This window comes from Lepus europaeus, chromosome 19, assembly GCF_033115175.1.
Source record: "Lepus europaeus isolate LE1 chromosome 19, mLepTim1.pri, whole genome shotgun sequence".
Lineage (NCBI taxonomy): Eukaryota > Metazoa > Chordata > Mammalia > Lagomorpha > Leporidae > Lepus > Lepus europaeus.
In genome coordinates this window covers 54,562,538-54,580,321 of record NC_084845.1, presented here as the reverse complement: position 1 = coordinate 54,580,321, position 17,784 = coordinate 54,562,538, and the positions used below count along the sequence as shown (strand labels likewise).

Genomic DNA, 17,784 nt, shown 5'->3' with positions numbered 1-17,784 from the left:
TGGTTCATTCCCCAACTGGCCACAAAGGCTGGAGCTGCACCGATCCGAAGCCAGGAGCCAGGAGCTTCCTCTGGATCTCTCACACGGGTGCAGGGGCCCAAGGACTTGGGCCATCCTCTACTGCTTTCCCAGGCCATAGCAGAGAGCTGGATTGGAAGGGGGGCAGCCAGGACTCGAACCAGCGCCTATATGGGATGCAGGCAGCAACTTTACCCGCTATGCCACAGCACTGGTCCCTTTAGTTCTTTTTTTCTAAATAATCTACTACTGACTCCAAACCTATTATCTCTAGGGGCCAAACCTGAGACTCAGCTGTAAATCTACATGGCTCTTTCTACCACCTATGCTCTTGATCCTGTTTAAGAGCCGGCTCCATCAATTTTCTTCACGCTCCTTATCTTTAATCAGTCTCAACCTATCCATTTTACCTCCTGGATCCTTCTCACCAGTGATTAATACAGGTATGTCTCTCTACCTTAAAAAGGCCAGTAAACAGAGCTGGCATTGTGGCACAGTGGGTTAAGCTACCACTTGTGCTGTCAGCATCCCATATCAGAGTGCTGATTCAATTTCCAGCTGCTCCACTTCCAAACCAGCTCCCTAATAATGCACTTGAGAAGGCAGTAAATGCTATCCATGTGTGAGATCCAGATGGAGTTTCTGGCTCCTGGCTTCAGACTAGCCCAGCCCTGGCTACTGTAGCCATTTGGAAAGTGAACCAGTACATGGAAGATCTCTCCCCTCTGCTGACCCCGATGCTTTGCCTTTCAAATAAACAAATACACAAATCTTTTTTTAAAAGGCCAGCAAGGGGCTGGTGCTGTGGTGCAGCGGCTTAAAGCCATGGCCTGCAGCATCCGCATCCCATATGGACGCTGGTTCGAGTTCTGGCTGCTCCACTTCCAATCCAGCTCCCTGCTAATGCAACCTAGGCAAGGCAGCGGAGGATGGCCCAAGTCCTTGGGCCCCTGCACCCATATAGGAGACCAGGAAGAAGCTCTTGGCTATTGGCTTTGGATTGGCTCAACTCTGGCCATTGCGGCTATTTGGAGAGTGAACCAGCAGATGGAAGACCTCTTTCTCTCTCTCTACCTCTGTAACTGTCTTTCAAATAAAATCAATCTTTAAAAAATTGTTAAAAAAATAAATAAATAAAAGGCCAGCAAGATTGGAGTCAGTGGCACATTTTCAGCAGGTTATAGTATATTATTATTTGTGAACAGAACCAGACCTTCACACAATCATGTCTAAGGGACCCGCAGTCAGCACTGATCTTGGTACCACCTACTCTTTTGTTGGTGTCTTCTAGCATGCGAAAGTAGAGAAAATTGCCAATGAACAGGGCAACTGAACCACCCCAAGCTATGTCACCTTTACTGACACAGAAAGACTGATCAGTGATGCTGCAAAGAATCAAGCTGTAATGAACCCCACCAACGTGGCTGTTGATGCCAAATGACTAGATGCAGATTTGATGGTGCTGTCATCCATCCGATAAGAAACACTGGCCCTTTATGGTGGTACATGGTGCAGGCAGGCCCAAGATCCAAGAACAAGGGAAAGACAAAACGTTTCCATCCAGAGGAGGTGTCATCAATGGTTTGGACAAAGATGAAGGAAACTGCAGAAGCCTACCTTGGGAAGACGGTTACAATGTTGTGGTCACAGTGTCAGCTTACTTCAGTGACTCTCAGCATCAAGCAACCAAATATGCTGGAACCATTGCTGGTCTCAATGTACTTAGAATTATCAATGAGCCAACTGCTGCTGCTATTGCTTATGGCCTAGACAAAAGTGTTGGAGCTGAAAGAAATGTGCTGATTTTTGACTTGGGAGATGGCACTTTTGATGTGTCTATCCTCACAATCAAAGATGGATTTTTTGAGCTCAAATCCACAGCTAGTAACACCCACTAAAGTGGAGAAGACCTTGACAACTGACAACAATTTACTGCCAAGTTCAAGTGCACGTATAAGGACATCAGTGAGAACAAGAGAGCTGTCAGGTACCTCTGTACAGCTTGTGAACAAGCTAAACATACCCTCTCTTCCAGCACCCAAGCAAACACTGAGATAGATTCTCTCTATGAAGGAATTGACTTCTATCCCTCCAACATCCGTGCTTGATTAAGAGTTGAATGCTGATCTTTTCTGCGGCACCCTGGACCCTGCCAAGAAAGCCCTTTGAGACACCAAGTTTGATAAGTTGCAGATCCATGATATTATTGTCCTGGTGAGAGGTTCTACTAGAATTCCCAAGGCTCAGAAGCTTCTTCAAGGCTTCTTCAATGGAAAATAACTGAGTAAGAGCATCAACCCTGATGAGGCTGTTGCCTATGGTGCAGCTGTGCAGGCAGCCATCCTGTCTGGAGACAAATCTGAGAATGTTCAAGATCTGTTGCTGCTGGATGTCACTCCTCTACTGTTTGGTATTGAAACTGCTGATGGAGTTATGACTGTCCTCATCAAGTGCAATACTTCCATCCCTACCAGCAGACACAGACCTTCACCACCTACTCTGACAACTAGCCTGGTATGCTCATTCAGGTTTATGAAGGTGAGTGTGCCCTGACCAAGGATAACAATCTGCTCGGCAAGTTTGTACTCAAACTTTGGCAAATAAATAAGCAAATAAAAATCAGGTGGCTTCAGAATCTCAAATATAAAGATTTGGGTGGTGGGCAGGATTTTTAAGGATCCTTCCAAATCTATAGTCACTATTAAATGAAATTCAAATTGCATGCTGGAAAAAAGAATTTGAATGTTTACCATTCTAATCAAAGAACTTAAGTGGTTTTGATAGCCTTTAAAGAAAAAAAGTTCATGTGACAGTGAGGAGAGGCTGTGTTCTTGGTTGGCTGCTGAGCTCCAGAGACCTGAGGTCTAGCCACTTTCCTCACAGACTCCATAACTACAGCTTCCTTCTAAGTAGAGTCCCAGATGAACCACCAGGAGGGCAAACATGGCCTACAAGGGAGGCCAAAGATAAATATTAATTTTTTAAAAGATCTATTTATTGGCCGGCGCCACGGCTCACTAGGCTAATCCTCCACCTTGTGGCGCCGGCACACCGGGTTCTAGTCCCGGTTGCCCCTCTTCCAGGCCAGCTCTCTGCTGTGGCCAGGGAGTACAGTGGAGGATGGCCCAAGTGCTTGGGCCCTGCACCCCATGGGAGACCAGGATAAACACCTGGCTCCTGCCATCGGATCAGCGCGGTGTGCAGGCCGCAGTGCGCCAGCCGCGGCGGCCATTGGAGGGTGAACCAACGGCAAAGGAAGACCTTTCTCTCTGTTTCTCTCTCTCACTGTCCACTCTGCCTGTCAAAAAAAAAAAAAAAAAAAAAAAAAAAGATCTATTTATTTACTTGAAAGAGTTACAGAGAGAAAGAAGGAGAGGCAGAGAGAGAGAGAAGAGAGGTCTTCCATCTGCTGGTTCACTCCCCAGATGGCTGCAATGGCCGCAGTTGCACCAATCCGGAGCCAGGAGCCAGGAGCCAGGAACTTCTTTCAGGTCTCCCACGTGGTTGCAGGGGCCAAAGGACTTGGGCCATCTTCTACCGCTTTCCCAGGCCATAGCAGAAAGCTGGATCGAAAGTGGAGCAGCTGGGACTACAACCAGCGCCCATATGGGATACCAGCACTGCAGGCAGCGGCTTTACCTGCTACGCCACAGTGCCGGTCCCCAAAGATAAATATTCTGGATTATCTCTGAATAAATTGTATAAATTGTCTGTGGCCAGCATTGTGTCATCCCATGTGAATCTTGGCTGCTCCACTTACAATCCAGCTCCCTGCTAATAATGCACCTGGCCCAAATGCATAGACCCCTGCACCCACAGGGGAGACCCAAAAGACCCTGGCTCCTAACTTCAGCCTGGCACAGCCCTGGCCATTGTGGCCACTGGTGGAGTAAATTAACAGATGGAATATCTCTCTTTAACTCTGCTTTTCATATAAATAAAATAAATCTTAAAAAAATAAAATTTCCTGGGGCTGGTGCTGTGGTGCAGTAGGTTAATCCTCCGCCCGAAGCACCAGCATCGGTTCTAGTCCCGGATACTCCTCTTCTGATCCAGCGCTCGGCTATGGCCTGGGAAAGCAGTAGAAGATGGCCCAAGTCCTTGGGCCCCTGCACCCATGTGGGAGACCCGGAAGAAGCGCCTGGCTCCTGGCTTTGGATCAGCACAGCTCCAGCCGTTGCGGCCATTTGGGGAGTGAACCAGCAGATGGAAAATCTTTCTCTCTGTCTTTCCCTCTCACTGTCTACAATTCTACCTCTCAAATAAATAAATAAATAAAATATTTAAAAAATAAAAAAAATTTGCTGTTATATTTCCATTATATATTGCTTCATATCTTAACATCAAGAGCACTTGATTAGAAATGAGCAGGCTTCCCTACTTAATCAGCAACCACATTAACTCAGCACTCATACTGCAGAATTCATATACATGCTCTCTGGTTGGTTTAAGAAATCTAACTTAACACTTGCCTTTTGGGCCACCACAGTGGTACAATGGGTTAAGGTGCTGCCTACAATATCAGCATCTCATATGATGCCAGTTCAAGTCCCAGCTGCTCCACTTGTGTTCCAGTTCCCTGCTAATATTACTAGGGAAGCAGGGAAGATAGTCTAAGTGTCTGGGCCCCTGCCACCCATGTGGGAGACCTGGATGGAGTTCTGGGCTCTTGACTTTGGCCTAGCCCAGTCCCAGGTATTGCAGCCATTTGGAGAGTCAACCAACAGATGGAAGTTCTTTCTCTCCCTCTGTAACTTTCTTTTTCAAATAAATAAATCACTGAAAAAACAAACAAAACATGTGCCCTTTGTTCAAAGCCAGACTGCAATTAAAAGCACAACTGTGAGAGCCTGAGTATGGTTAGACTTAGAGAAGAGTCGTGTACTCGAGGTGTTGCTCCAAAGATAATGAGTGGGCTTTACCAAGAAAATGCCTGTGCACACCCCCTTCCTCTGCAGCACATGCAAATCCAGCCACTGCATGCAAATACCAGACTTAGGCACAAAAACAACACATCTCAATCAACACTCACCCTCTAGAATCTCCAGAATGGAGCTGGACATGAGGGCTCACTGTGCTTAGGCCATTTCTCTGCTGAACCTGATGGCTGGTGTTCCAAGTCAGACATAAACTGGTCTGTGTCAAAGAAGACAGTATCACTACTGAATGGAACAAACCAGAGAGTGAACTTAATCTAGAACAGTGCCCAGACTGTTTTACTATAATTAAAAGGAATTTATCTGACCTTTATCAGTCAATCACAGCATAAAATATCCACATTTTGTCAGATAATATGAATGCCGTAGTCCAGACAGTTTAGGTAACAGATGATTTCTTTTTATTAAAATTAGGACAGTAACTTTTTACTCTAAAAACTATTTTTAAATTCTGGGGTGCAGTGTGATAATTCCACACATATATACAATGTACTTGGATCAAATCCAAGTAACTGACATTTTCATCTCCCTAAATCCTTATCACTTCCATGTGTTGGGAACCTCTGAATTCCTCTCTTTCAGTTCTTTATGAAGTATGTAATAAGCCATTGTGAACTAGTCACTCTACTATACTGTAGAACACTAGTATTTATTTGAAAGGACACCAATTTTAAAAGAATTGCAATTACGGTTTTCAATGGTTTTAAAGGATAAATTTGGACAGCACCACGGCTCACTAGGCTAATCCTCTGCCTGCGGCACTGACACACCGGATTCTGTCCCGGTTACTCCTCTTCCAGTCCAGCTCTCTGCTGTGGCCTGGGAAGGCAGTGGAGGATGGCCCAAGTGCTTGGGCCCTGCACCTGCATGGGAGACCAGGAGGAAGCACCTGGCTTCTGGCTTCAGATCGGCACAGCGCACTGGCCATGGCAGCTATTTGGGGAGTGAACCAACAGAAGGAAGACCTTTCTCTCTCTCTCTAACTCTGCCTGTCAAAAATAAATAAATTTAGTTTTAAATCAACTAGTTTTTAAAAAAAATATTTTATTTATTTATTTGACAGGTAGAGTTACAGACAGTGAGAGAGAGAGAGAGAGAGAGAGAGAGAGAGAGAGAAAGGTTTTTCTTTCCGTTGGTTCACCCTCCAAATGGCCACTACGGCCAGCATGCTACACCGATCCGAAGCCAGGAGCCAGGTGCTTCCTCCTGGTCTCCCATGCAGGTGTAAGAGCCCAAGCACTTGGGCCATCCTCCACTGCCCTCCCAGGCCACAGCAGAGAGCTGAACTGGAAGAGGAGCAACCGGGACTAGAACCCGGCGCCCATATGGGATGCAGGCGCCACAGGCAAAGGATTAACCTAGTGAGTCAAGGCACCGGCCCCAATAAACTAGTTTTGATTAGAGTTATTAATAGTCCCCAAATACCTGTCTATGGCTACAACACAATTATCTGGGCATTATTTACATAAAAATATAAACTCTTTGGCTTTTGATAAAAATATAAACTCTCAGACAACAAAATCAAAGTACTCATGGTTGGCAACCCCAAAAATATAAGAGCAGCCAAATTTGGGAGTCACAGGACATACTTTTTAAAGTAAAATTCACATCCATTAGCAGTTTCTGAAATCAATTCAGCAGGTTGCAGGTTTTATTTTTAAAAGAACTAGAACTAAATTAAAGATAGCCGACTACATTTCTCTTAAATGAAAATTAAAAATTGGTTTGAGAGACTTTCATGTTAGTCCTAAGTGTGTATAGCGTTTGTGTGTGTGTAGATCTTATTATAAAATTTATATCTTTTTTTAATATTTATTTTTCTTTATTTATTTCAAAGGCAGAGTTACAGAGAGGCAGAGGCAGAGAGAGAGAGCTCTTCCATCTGCTGGTTCATTCCCCAAATGGTTGCAACAGCCGAAGCCAAGACTGATCCGAAACCAGGAGCCAGGAGCTTCTTCCAGGTTTCCTATGTGGAGCAGGGGCCCAAAGATTTGGGCCATCTTCTACTGCTTTCTCAGACCATAGCAGAGAGCTGGATCAAAAGTGGAGCAGCTGGATCTTGAACTGGTACCTGGGGATGCTGGCACTGCAGATGACGGCTTTAACCACTACACCACAGCACTGGCTCCTGAATATCTTTTTTTTTTTTTTAAAGATTTTATTTATTTGAAAAAGCACAAAAAGAGAGAGAGAGAGAGAGAGAGAGAGATCTTCCATCTGCTAGTTCACTCCCCCAATGGCCACAGTGACTGGGGCTGGGCCAGGAGCTTCTTCTGAGTCTCTCATATGGGTGTAGGGGTCCAAGGACTTGGACCATTTTCTGCTGTTTCCCAGGTGCATTAGCAGAGAGCTGGATCAGAAGTGGAGCAGCCAGGACTCAAACTGGTGCCCATATGGGATGCCAGCGCTGCAGGTGGAGGCCTAATCTGCTACGCCACAGCGCTGGCCTCTAAAATGTGTATTTATTTATTTATTTTTTTTACAGGTAGAGTTATAGGCAGTGAGAGAGACAGACAGAGAGAAAGGTCTTCCTTCCACTGGTTCACTCTCCAAATGGCCGCTATGGCCGGCGCTGCGCCAATCCGAAGCCAGGAGCCAGGTGCTTCCTCCTGGTCTCCCATGCAGCTGCAGGGGCCCAAACACTTAGGCCATCCTCCACTGCCCTCCCGGGCCACAGCAGAGAGCTGGACTGGAAGAGGAGCAACCAGGACTAGAACCTAGCGCCCATATGGGATGCTGCCACTGCAAGCGGAGGATTAACCAAGTGAGCCACGGCGCCGGCCCCTAAAATGTGTATTTTATCATGGGAAGTTGTCAAAAGTGTCTGAAAGTCACTGTACTCAACAACAATCACTACCGGTCAGTTTAGTAACTACCAGTAGTTAGTTTAGTCAGTGGTAATGACTAAAGCACTCAGATGCCCAGTTAGAGTCTAAAATATAATAATAGAATGGGTAAAACCTCCTCCTTTGACCTATAAGGCACTATATTTGGACTTAACCCTGGAAGAGAAGATTCTGTATGTAACCTCTGTGAATGCTAATTAGTATCCTAATCTGAGACAAAAGAAGGAAAACAAAGGAAGAACCATCTGTATAAAATACACCCTCTAGACTAACGTGGTAAATAGAAACCAAAACCTAGAAATCCTATGCTTAGGCATAATCTTTCCTTCTTTTTTTTTTTTTTAATTATGAAATCTGAGATCCCTCTACCTAGTCTTTAAGGGTCAGTTAAAGATTATAAAGTGTTTTAAGGGACTGGAGCTGTGGTGTAGTGGGTAAAGCCGCTGCCTGCAGTATCGGATTCCCATATGGGCACTGGTTTGAGACCCGGCTGCTCCACTTCCAATCTAGCTCTCTGTTACGGCCTGGGAAACCAGTAGAAGATGGCCCAAGCCCTTGGGCCCTTGCACCCGAATGGGAGACCCGGAAGAAGCTCCTGGCTGCTGGCTTCAGATTGGTGCAGCTCTGGCTGTTGCGGCCATCTGGGGAGTGAACCAGCATGTGGAAGACCTCTCCCTCCCTCCCTCTCTCTGCCTCTCCTTCTCTCTCTCTGTAACTCTGACTTTCAAATAAATAAATAAATAAATCTCTTTAAAAAAGTATTTTGAAGCCAGAATACAGTCAAAAGTATCCTTTTTGTCGGTGCCTAATTTCTAGAACTGAAGACTCCAAAAACAGACTTGAAGATATAAAATATGTGATTCTAGGTAAATCAGAACATACATTAGATGATATAAGCCAAGAAACAAAGCTAAGATGCCAATAGACACTGCAGGGGGATTTATGAATTGACTGACTCAGTGGTAACTTCAGATTTTGCTTTATGCTTTATGGAAATTTGGTCCTCCAGACATCCTTCCAGTTCTTTGAAGTATTATTTTTAAGTTTAATTTATTTACTATTTATTCAAAAAGGAGAGTGGCAGAGATAAAGGAAGACACACACACACACACACATCAGGAGGGAGGAAATACATCTTACAACTGTTAGTTCCCAAAATGCCTGCAACAGCTAGGATTGGGCTAGACCAGGCTGAAGTCAGGTACCAGGAACTCCATTTGGGTCTCCCATGTGAGTGGCAGGGATCCAAGTACTTGAGCCATCATCTGCCAATTCCCAGGCACATGAGCAGGAAGCAGAGGTGAGACTCAATCCCGGGAATCCTGATACAGGGTACGAGGCCCAAAGTGGCAGCTTAACCACTGCGCTACAATTTCTCTTTCTCATGCACTGTTGACAGCTCAAAAAAATACTTCCAGCATATCTCCTGCTCACAAAAACCCTGACCAAACGTTTACAGAAGACACAATATTATTCCTTCTGAAACTATTCCAAAACATTAAAGAGAACACTTCCTAACTTTATAGGACAAGCATTACCGACACCAAAACCAGCAAAATAGCAGCAAACCAAATTCAGAAACATACATCATGACCAAGTTGGCTTTTATTCCCACAGTGAAGGATGAATTAACATGAAAATCAATGAATGTAGCATCACATTAGAATGAAGGGAGAAAAAAACACAGGATCATCTTGACTTATATGTATAAATCATTTGACAAAATTCAAAGTTCAATACAAAACACTCAATAAACTAGGAATAGAAGGTATTTTCTCAATGTGATAAAGATCATATACTAAAAACTCAAAGCTAACATGATATTCAATGATGAAAGATTGAAAGCTTTCCCCCTAAAATCAGCAAGTCAAAGATGTCCTTTTTATCTTTTCCTTTCAACTATTTCTGGAGAAGTTCTAGCCAGAGCAATTATGTTAGAATAAGAAATAAAGGTGGCCGGCGCTGCGGCTCACTTGGATAATCCTCCGCCTGCGGCCCCGGCACACCAGGTTCTAGTCCCGGTTGGGGTGCCGGATTCTGTCCCGGTTGCTCCTCTTCCAATCCAGCTCTCTGCTGTGGCCCGGGAAGGCAGTGGAGGATGGCCCAAGTGCTTGGTTGGGCTCCTGTACCCGCATGGGAGACCAGGAAGGGGCACCTGGCTCCTGGCTTCGGATAGGTGCAGTGCACTGGCCGTAGCAGGCATTTGGGGGATGAACCAACGGAAAAGGAAGACCTTTCTCTCTGTCTCTCTCTCTCACTGTCTAACTCTGCCTGAAAAAAAAAAAATAAATAAAAGGCATCCAAATTAGACAGGAAAAAGTAAAATTATCTCTGTTCACACATGTCATGATCTTATATAGAGAGAGCACTAAAGAATCTATACTCTGAAAAAAAGTTTGTACTAAGAAATGAAGTAAAACCACAGGATATATCACCAACCCATAAATTCAGTTGTATTTCAATATTTTTGTAATGAGCAATTCAAAAGAGAAATGAAATAAACAATTCCATTCACACAGCATTAGAAATTATAATAAAATATGGGCAGGCATTGGGGCGCAGCAGGTTAAGTGACCACCTTCGATACTAGCATCCCATATGAGCACCAGCTACTCTACTTCAAATCCAATTCCCTGCTACTAATGTGCCTGGAAAAGCAGTGGAAGATGGCCTAAGCGGTTGGGACCCTGTGCCCATGTAGGAGACTTGGTTCAAGTTCCAGACTCCTGGCCTTTGCCTGGCCCAGCCCTGGCTGTTGTGGCCATTTGGAAGAAAACCAGCAAAAGGAACATCTGTCTCTCTTACTCTCTAACTCTGCCTTGCAAATAAATAAATAAATAAATCTTTAAAAAATAATATTTTTAAAAGTAGGAAAAATAAAACACTTAGGAATTAACTAAACCAAGGGGGCATAAGACTGGTACACTGAAAACTATATGTTGCTGAAAGAAATAAAAGAATTAAATAAATATAAAATACCTCATGGTCATGGACTCGAAGACCAATATTGTTTTTGTTTCATTTTCATTTTTTTTTCTGAAAGGCAGAGAGTAGGGAGAACTTCTATCTACTGGTTAAATCCCCGTAAGTATTTGCAACAGTAAGGTTTGGGCCAGGAAAAGCAAGAAGCCTAGAACTCATTTTAGGTGTACCACAGAGATATCAGGGACCCAACTACAGGGGATGCATTAGCAGGAAGCTAAAATCAGAAATGGAACAGGGACACAAACACAGGAACTCTAATGCAGAATGTTGATGTCCAAAGCAATATTTTAACCACTAAACCAAATGCCCATCCCAAGACTAATGCTGTCATATATGGCCACAATACAACCCTTGTCAAAATCCTAGTGATTTTCTTTTGAAAAAGCTGAAAATTTATCCTGACATTCATATGAAATCTCAAAGGACCTCAAATAGCTGAAATAATCTTGAGAAGAAAGAACAATGCCTAATCCATAAGCTGTACTTTGGAAATTTATATGCATTAAATAAAAATTAAAAAAAAAAGAAATATGCAATAAAATAAAACTCTTAAAATACTTAAAAAAAAAAGAAAGAAAGAACAATGCTGGAGGTCTGGCATTTCCTGCTTTTAAAACTTATCACAAAATTATAATAATTAAAACAGTATGGAGGATAGTGTTGGGGAGCAGCAGGTTAAGTGGCCGCTTGGAATGCCAGCATCTAATATCAGAGTAGTACCAGGTTGAGCCCCAACTGCTTGGCTTCCAATACAACTTCCTGCTAATGCACCTCAGAAGACAGCAGATAATAACCCAACTGCTTGGGTCCATGCCATATAGGTAGAAGACGTGGATGAAGTTCTTGGTTCCTGGCTTCAGCCAGGCCCAGCCCCAGCTGTTGCATCCATTTGGGGAGTGAACCAGCAGATTGAAGAGCTCTGCCTCTGCCTCTGTAGCTTTGACTTTCAAATAAATAAATATTCTTTAAAAAAAAAAAAAAAAGTATGGTTCTGTCATTAAGACAGAACAATGGGACACAGTCCAGAAATCCTCACATATTTGGTCAATTGATCTTCAAAGAAGGGTGCTAAAGATCACGTGATAGGCAAAGAACTGTTCCCTCAACAAATGGTGCTGGCAAACCTCGATAGCCACATGCAAAAAATGAAGCTGGATATTTACATTACATAATATATAAAAATTAAGAAATCATGGCCGGCGCCGCGGCCTCCGCCTGCGGCGCCGGCACCCCGGGTTCTAATCCAGGTCGGGGCGCTGGATTCTGTCACGGTTGCCCCTCTTCCAGGCCAGCTCTCTGCTATGACCCGGGAGTGCAGTGGAGGATGGCCGAAGTGCTTGGGCCCTGCACCCCATGGGAGACCAGGAAAGGCACCTGGCTCCTGGCTTCAGATCAGCGCGGTGCGCCAGCCGCAGTGCACTAGCTGTGGCGGCCATTGGAGGGTGAACCAAAGGCAAAGGAAGACCTTTCTCTCTGTCTCTCTCACTGTCCACTCTGCCTGTCAAAAAATAAAAAATAGGCTAATCCTCCGCTTTGCGGCGCCGGCACACCGGGTTCTAGTCCCAGTTGGGGCGCCGGATTCTATCCCGGTTGCCCCTCTTCCAGGCCAGCTCTCTGCTGTGGCCAGGGAGTGCAGTGGAGGATGGCCCAAGTGCTTGGGCCCTGCACCCCATGGGAGACCAGGAGAAGCACCTGGCTCCTGCCATCGGAACAGCGCGGTGCGCCGGCCACAGTGCGCCTACCGCAGCGGCCATTGGAGGGTGAACCAATGGCAAAAAGGAAGACCTTTCTCTCTGTCTCCCTCTACTGTCCACTCTGCCTGTCAAAAATAAAAAAAAATAAAAATAAAAATAAATTTAAAAAAATTAAGAAATCAAAGACCTAAATTTAAAAGCTTAAACTGTAAAACTTACAAGAAAGCATAGAACAAATTTTCATGACCTCAAATCTGACAATGGTATCTTTTCTTTTGTTAAAGATTTACTTATTTGGGGCTAGCACTGTGACGCAGCAGGTTAAAGCACTAGCCTGCAGTGTTGGCATCCCTTAAGGACACTGGTTCGAGTCCCAGCTGCCTACTTCCGATCCAGCTCTCTGACATGGCCTGGGAAAGCAGTAGAAGATGGCCCAAGTACTTGGGCTCCCGCACCCACGTGTGAGACCTGGTAGAAGCTCCTGGCTTCGGATCAGTTCAGCTCTGGCTGTAGCAGTCATCTGGGGAATAAACGAGCAGATGGAAGACCTCTCTCTCTCTTAACTCTTTCAAACAAATAAAATCAATCTAAAAAAAGAAAATTACTTATTTGAAAGGCAGAGTTAGAGAGGGAGAGAAAATCTTTCATCTGCTAGTTCACCTGTCAAATAACACAATGACTGCGGGTGGCCCAGGCAGAAGCCAGGAGCCTGGAACTCCATCCAGGTCTTCCACATAGGTGGCAGGGGCCCAAGTATTCTGGTTATCTGCTGCTGCCTTCCCAGGCACATTAGCAGGAAGCTGAATTGGAAGTGTAGCAGCCAGGACTTGAACCTGTGCTCTAACATGGGATGCTGGCGTTGCAGGCTGCAGCTTAACCTGCTGCTCCACAATACCTACTCCACAACAGTTTGTACAGTACATTGCTTACTTGGAAAAAGAGGATATGTAAATATTATCTAACCAACAACAAAAAAATCTAATAGAATCAGCGTTTACTTAAGGTTTGTCTGTACATCCAAAATCTGATCACGTCTTAGCTCCTCCATTTCTACTACCTAGTCCAAGCCATTTGCATAGCTGGCTTGGATTACTACAATAGCATGTTGTTGTTGTTGTTGTTGTTTTAAGATTTATTTATTTATTTGAAAGGCAGAGGCAGATAGACACACACACACACACAGAGAGAGAGAGAGAGAGAGAGAAAGAGAGAAAGAGAGAAAGAGACAGAATCTTCCATCTGCTCATTCACTCCCCACATGGCTGCAATGGCCGAGCTGGGCCAATCTGAAACCAGCAACCTGGAGATTCTTCCAGGTCTCCCACCTGGGTGCAAAGGCCCAAAGACTTGGGCCATCTTCCACTGCTATCCCAGGCCATAGCAGAGAGCTGGATCGGAAGTGGAACAGATGGGACTTGAACCAGTGCCCATATGGGACGCCAGCACTGCAGGTGGTGGCCTTATCCATTATACCACACTGCCAGCCCCTATAATAGCATCTTAACTGCTCTCCCTGTTTCCGCCCTTGCTTCCCTACAGTCTTTTCTCTACCCAGCAAAGTGATCCTCAGATGTGAGCAAATCAGAGCTGAAACCAGGTACTTCGATATAGGATGAGGGTGTCCCAAGTGGTGACTTAACCACTGTGACAAAATACTTAACCCTAGAGATGTAGTGTAAAATAAAGTTGGCATTTTAAATTTAACAGTGGAAATCTGGATTATTTAAGGAGAACTGGGTGGCCATCTGAAAAGATTAAAATTGGATCCATTTCTCATACATTCCATCAAAACAAATTCCAGATGGATCATCAACTTAATCTAAAAGTAATAGAAGAGGCCGGCGCCATGGCTCACTTAGCTAATCCTCCGCCTGCAGCCCCGGCACCCCAGGTTCTAGTCCCGGTTGCTCCTCTTCCAGTCCAGCTCTCTGCTGTGGCCCGGGAAGGGAGTGGAGGATGGCCCAAGTGCTTAGGCCCTGCACCCACATGGGAGACCAGGAGGAAGCACCTGACTCCTGATCGGCACAGTGTGCCGGCCGTAGCAGCCATTTGGGGGGGTGAACCAATGGAAGGAAGACTTTTCTGTCTCTCTCTCTCTCTCTCACTGTCTAACTTTGCCTGTCAAAAAAAAAAAAAAAAAAAAAAAAAAAAAAAAGTAATAGAAGATGCAGAAGATGAAAGATTCATGACTTATATAAATATATTTAAAAATTCTCATGCAAAAGTCATGACATATTAGGGGAAGATTTAACTCATTACTCAATGAGCTAATGAACCTAATAAAGGGCTTCTACAAGTCAATAAGGACAAAATCAGTAATTTATTTGATTAAGTTTTACTTTATTTTACCTGAAAGGCAGAATGACAATTGGTGAAGGGGTAAAGGATAGATAGGTATCTTCTATTCACAGGTTTGTTGCCCAAATGGTTGTAATAATTGAGGCTGAGCCAAGCCGCAGTCATGAGCCAGGAACTCCAACCAGGTCCCTCACATGTGTGGCACATGGCCAAGTACTTGGGCCATCTTCCACTGCTTTCCCAGTGGAAGTAGAGCAGCCAGGACTTGAACCAGTGCTCTGATAAGGGATGAGGTGTCACAGATGGTGGTTTAACATGCAGCACCATAACACCAACCAATTTTTTTTTATCTTAACTATTTATTTATTTGAAAGGCAGAGTAACAGAGGGAGAGACAGAAAAAGACCTTCCATCTGCTGTTTTACTCCCCAAATGGCCACAATGGTGCGGGTTGGGCCAGGCCAAAACCAGGAGCCAGGAACTCCATCTGGCTCTCCCACATGGGTGGCAGGATCCAAAGTACTTCAGCCATCTTCTGCTGCTTTCCCAGGAACATTAACAGGGAGCTAGACCAGAAGTGGAGCAGGTGGGACTCAAATCAGTACTCAGATATGGAATGCCAGTGTGGCAAATAGTGGCTTAATCCACTTCTTAATTTTAAAAAAATATTTAAATAATTAATCTGAAAGGCATGGTGATAGAGAAAAATGGAAGGAGGGAGAAAGTAGAAGGGAGGATGGTACAGGGAGAGAGAGAGGAAGATTATTCCATCCAGTGGTTCACTCAGCTGAAGCCAGGAGCCAGGAACTCCATCCTAATGTCCCACAAGGGTGGTAGGAACTGAAGTACTTGGGCATCATCGGTTGCCTCCCGGGTGCATTAGCAGGAAGCTGGATCAGAAGCACCAGTACTCAATGCCAGGCACTCCAGTGTGAGAAGAGGACATCCCATGTAGCAGCTTAACTTGCTGTGCCACAACATCTGTTCCCAAGAATCAATTATTTAACAGTAAAATAAGCAAATATGAACAAAGATAATAGATTTGTGACAAAAGATTTTTGCCATATGCATATAAAGCAGCATACAATCTTACTCATAAGTGAAATAAAATTAAAATTATCCTAAGAAGCTGTTTTCTACTTGTCCTACTAGCAAATAGTGAGACATTTGATAGTGGGATATGTTGTTGAATATATAGTAAAATAGGCATTCTCTTACAATGCCAGTGGCAATTTAAATTGGTACAACCTTTATAAAGGACAATTTGGCAACCTTTTCCAAAATATTAGTCTAGGGATCTCACTTGCAGGAATTTATCATACCCTGCTTCTCACAAATCTCTAAAGATATCCTATAGATAGATGGGAAATGATGCATGTAAAAAGTAACTCTCTCTACCTGTTATATACATCTCTTATGGATTATTTCATAAAATATTTCACTAAAAAAATCTTCCAAGGAAGTAATAGTATAGAATAATCTCCAAAATTCAATATTACATGGAAAAAGGAAAGTGTGCAGTAGTATACATAATAGGCTAGTAAAAGAAGGCAAAAATACATGCAGAGGCCAACACTGTCACACTGTAGGCTAAGCCTCCACCTGTGGTGCCAGCATCTCATATGGGTGCCAGTTCAAGTCTCAGCTGCTCTTCTTCTGTTCCAGCTCTCTGCTATGGCTTGGGAAAGCAGTAGTAGATGGCCCTATTGCTTGGGCCCCTGTATCCACGTGGGAGACCTGGAAGAAGCTCCTGGCTCCTGTCTTTGGATTCACCCAGCTCTGCCCATTGTGGCCATTTGGGGAGTGAATCAGCAGATGCAACACTTCTCTCTCTGTCTCTTCCTCTGTAACTCTACCTCTCAGATAAATAAATAAGTATTTAAAAATAAATACATGCAGGGCCGGCGCTGTGGCACAGCAGGTTAAGGCTGTGGCCTGAGGCACTAGCATCCCAAATGGGTGCTGGTTCTAGTCCCAGCTGCTCCTCTTCCAATCCAGCTGTCTGCTATGGCCTGGGATAGCAGTGGAAGATGGCCCAAGTCCTTGGGCCCCTGCACCTGTGTGGGAGACCCAAAAGAAGCTCCTGGCTCCTGGCTTCGGATCAGCGCGGCTCTAGCCTTTGCAGTCATCTGGGAAGTGAACCAGCAGACGGAAGACCTCTCTGTCTCTACCTCTCTAACTCTGTTTTTCAAATAAATAAAATAAATATTAAAAAAAAAAACAAATACATGCAACTGTTTTTAAATGCATAAAAACGTTGTGTAGTAACAGTCAAGAAGCTGGGAATTCCAAATGCCCATCCAGTAGATAACTGAGTACCTAAGAGGGATATATTTTACTTTGTATTTTGTTTTACCTTTAGCTCTTTGAACCACAAAAATGTATTACTTATTTAAAAATTAATGATAATACTAAGAAATACAAAATTAAAATTCAAACATTTCTGTTATAAACAAAATCATCCTTCAGATGCTTTTAAATGCACAATATAATCATCAGGGACTTAATTAGTCCCATATTCTTGTAGATGCCTGTAGCCATCAATTTCAACTACCCTATTTTCCACCAGAAATCAGAATTTCACACTTTTCCTCTTATCCAGATAAACAGGCTAATCATAGGCTTTAAAAACATACAAAAAGAGACATACATCGTCAAACAGAGAAGAGATACATATTTATCTAAGTGTACTAAAATCTCAGATCTTTGGCAAGAGATAACCTTGCAATGCTAAGCCAGAGAATTACCACCTATTATGATTTGAACATCATTAGCTCCAAACTCCTGCAAGACTTTAAACCCCAAAGTCATAATGGCACAAAGAAGGCATAAATTTAATCTAATTATGATCATTAGGAGGTGGGTTTTCTCTGGGAGGTCCTTAAGTCACTGGGGGCATGCTCTCAGAAGGTAGTTTTCACCAAAGGGATAGTTATATCTGGTCCAGCTGTTCTCTGCTTCCTAGCTGTCCATGTGAACCTTCAGCCGAAAGTGCTCCCCCAGGGG

At 44.0% G+C, this 17,784-nt stretch overlaps 1 protein-coding gene and 1 pseudogene across 3 annotated transcripts in view; one reads left to right on the top strand and one right to left on the bottom strand.

Moving 5' to 3' along the window:
* Positions 1-17,784, bottom strand: part of NFATC3 (nuclear factor of activated T cells 3) — a 155,495-nt gene that overhangs the window by 9,660 nt on the left and 128,051 nt on the right. The window contains exon 10 of one of the 3 annotated variants that reach the window (XM_062177840.1): positions 5,051-5,154. The exons of the other annotated variants lie outside the window; for them this stretch is intronic. Within the exon in view, the coding sequence (XP_062033824.1) occupies positions 5,054-5,154 (101 nt within the window). The 3' untranslated portion in view covers positions 5,051-5,053. The remainder of the gene's footprint in view (positions 1-5,050; positions 5,155-17,784) is intronic. 3 annotated transcript variants of the gene reach the window in all.
* On the top strand, positions 1,244-2,693 carry LOC133748601 (heat shock cognate 71 kDa protein-like; annotated as a pseudogene).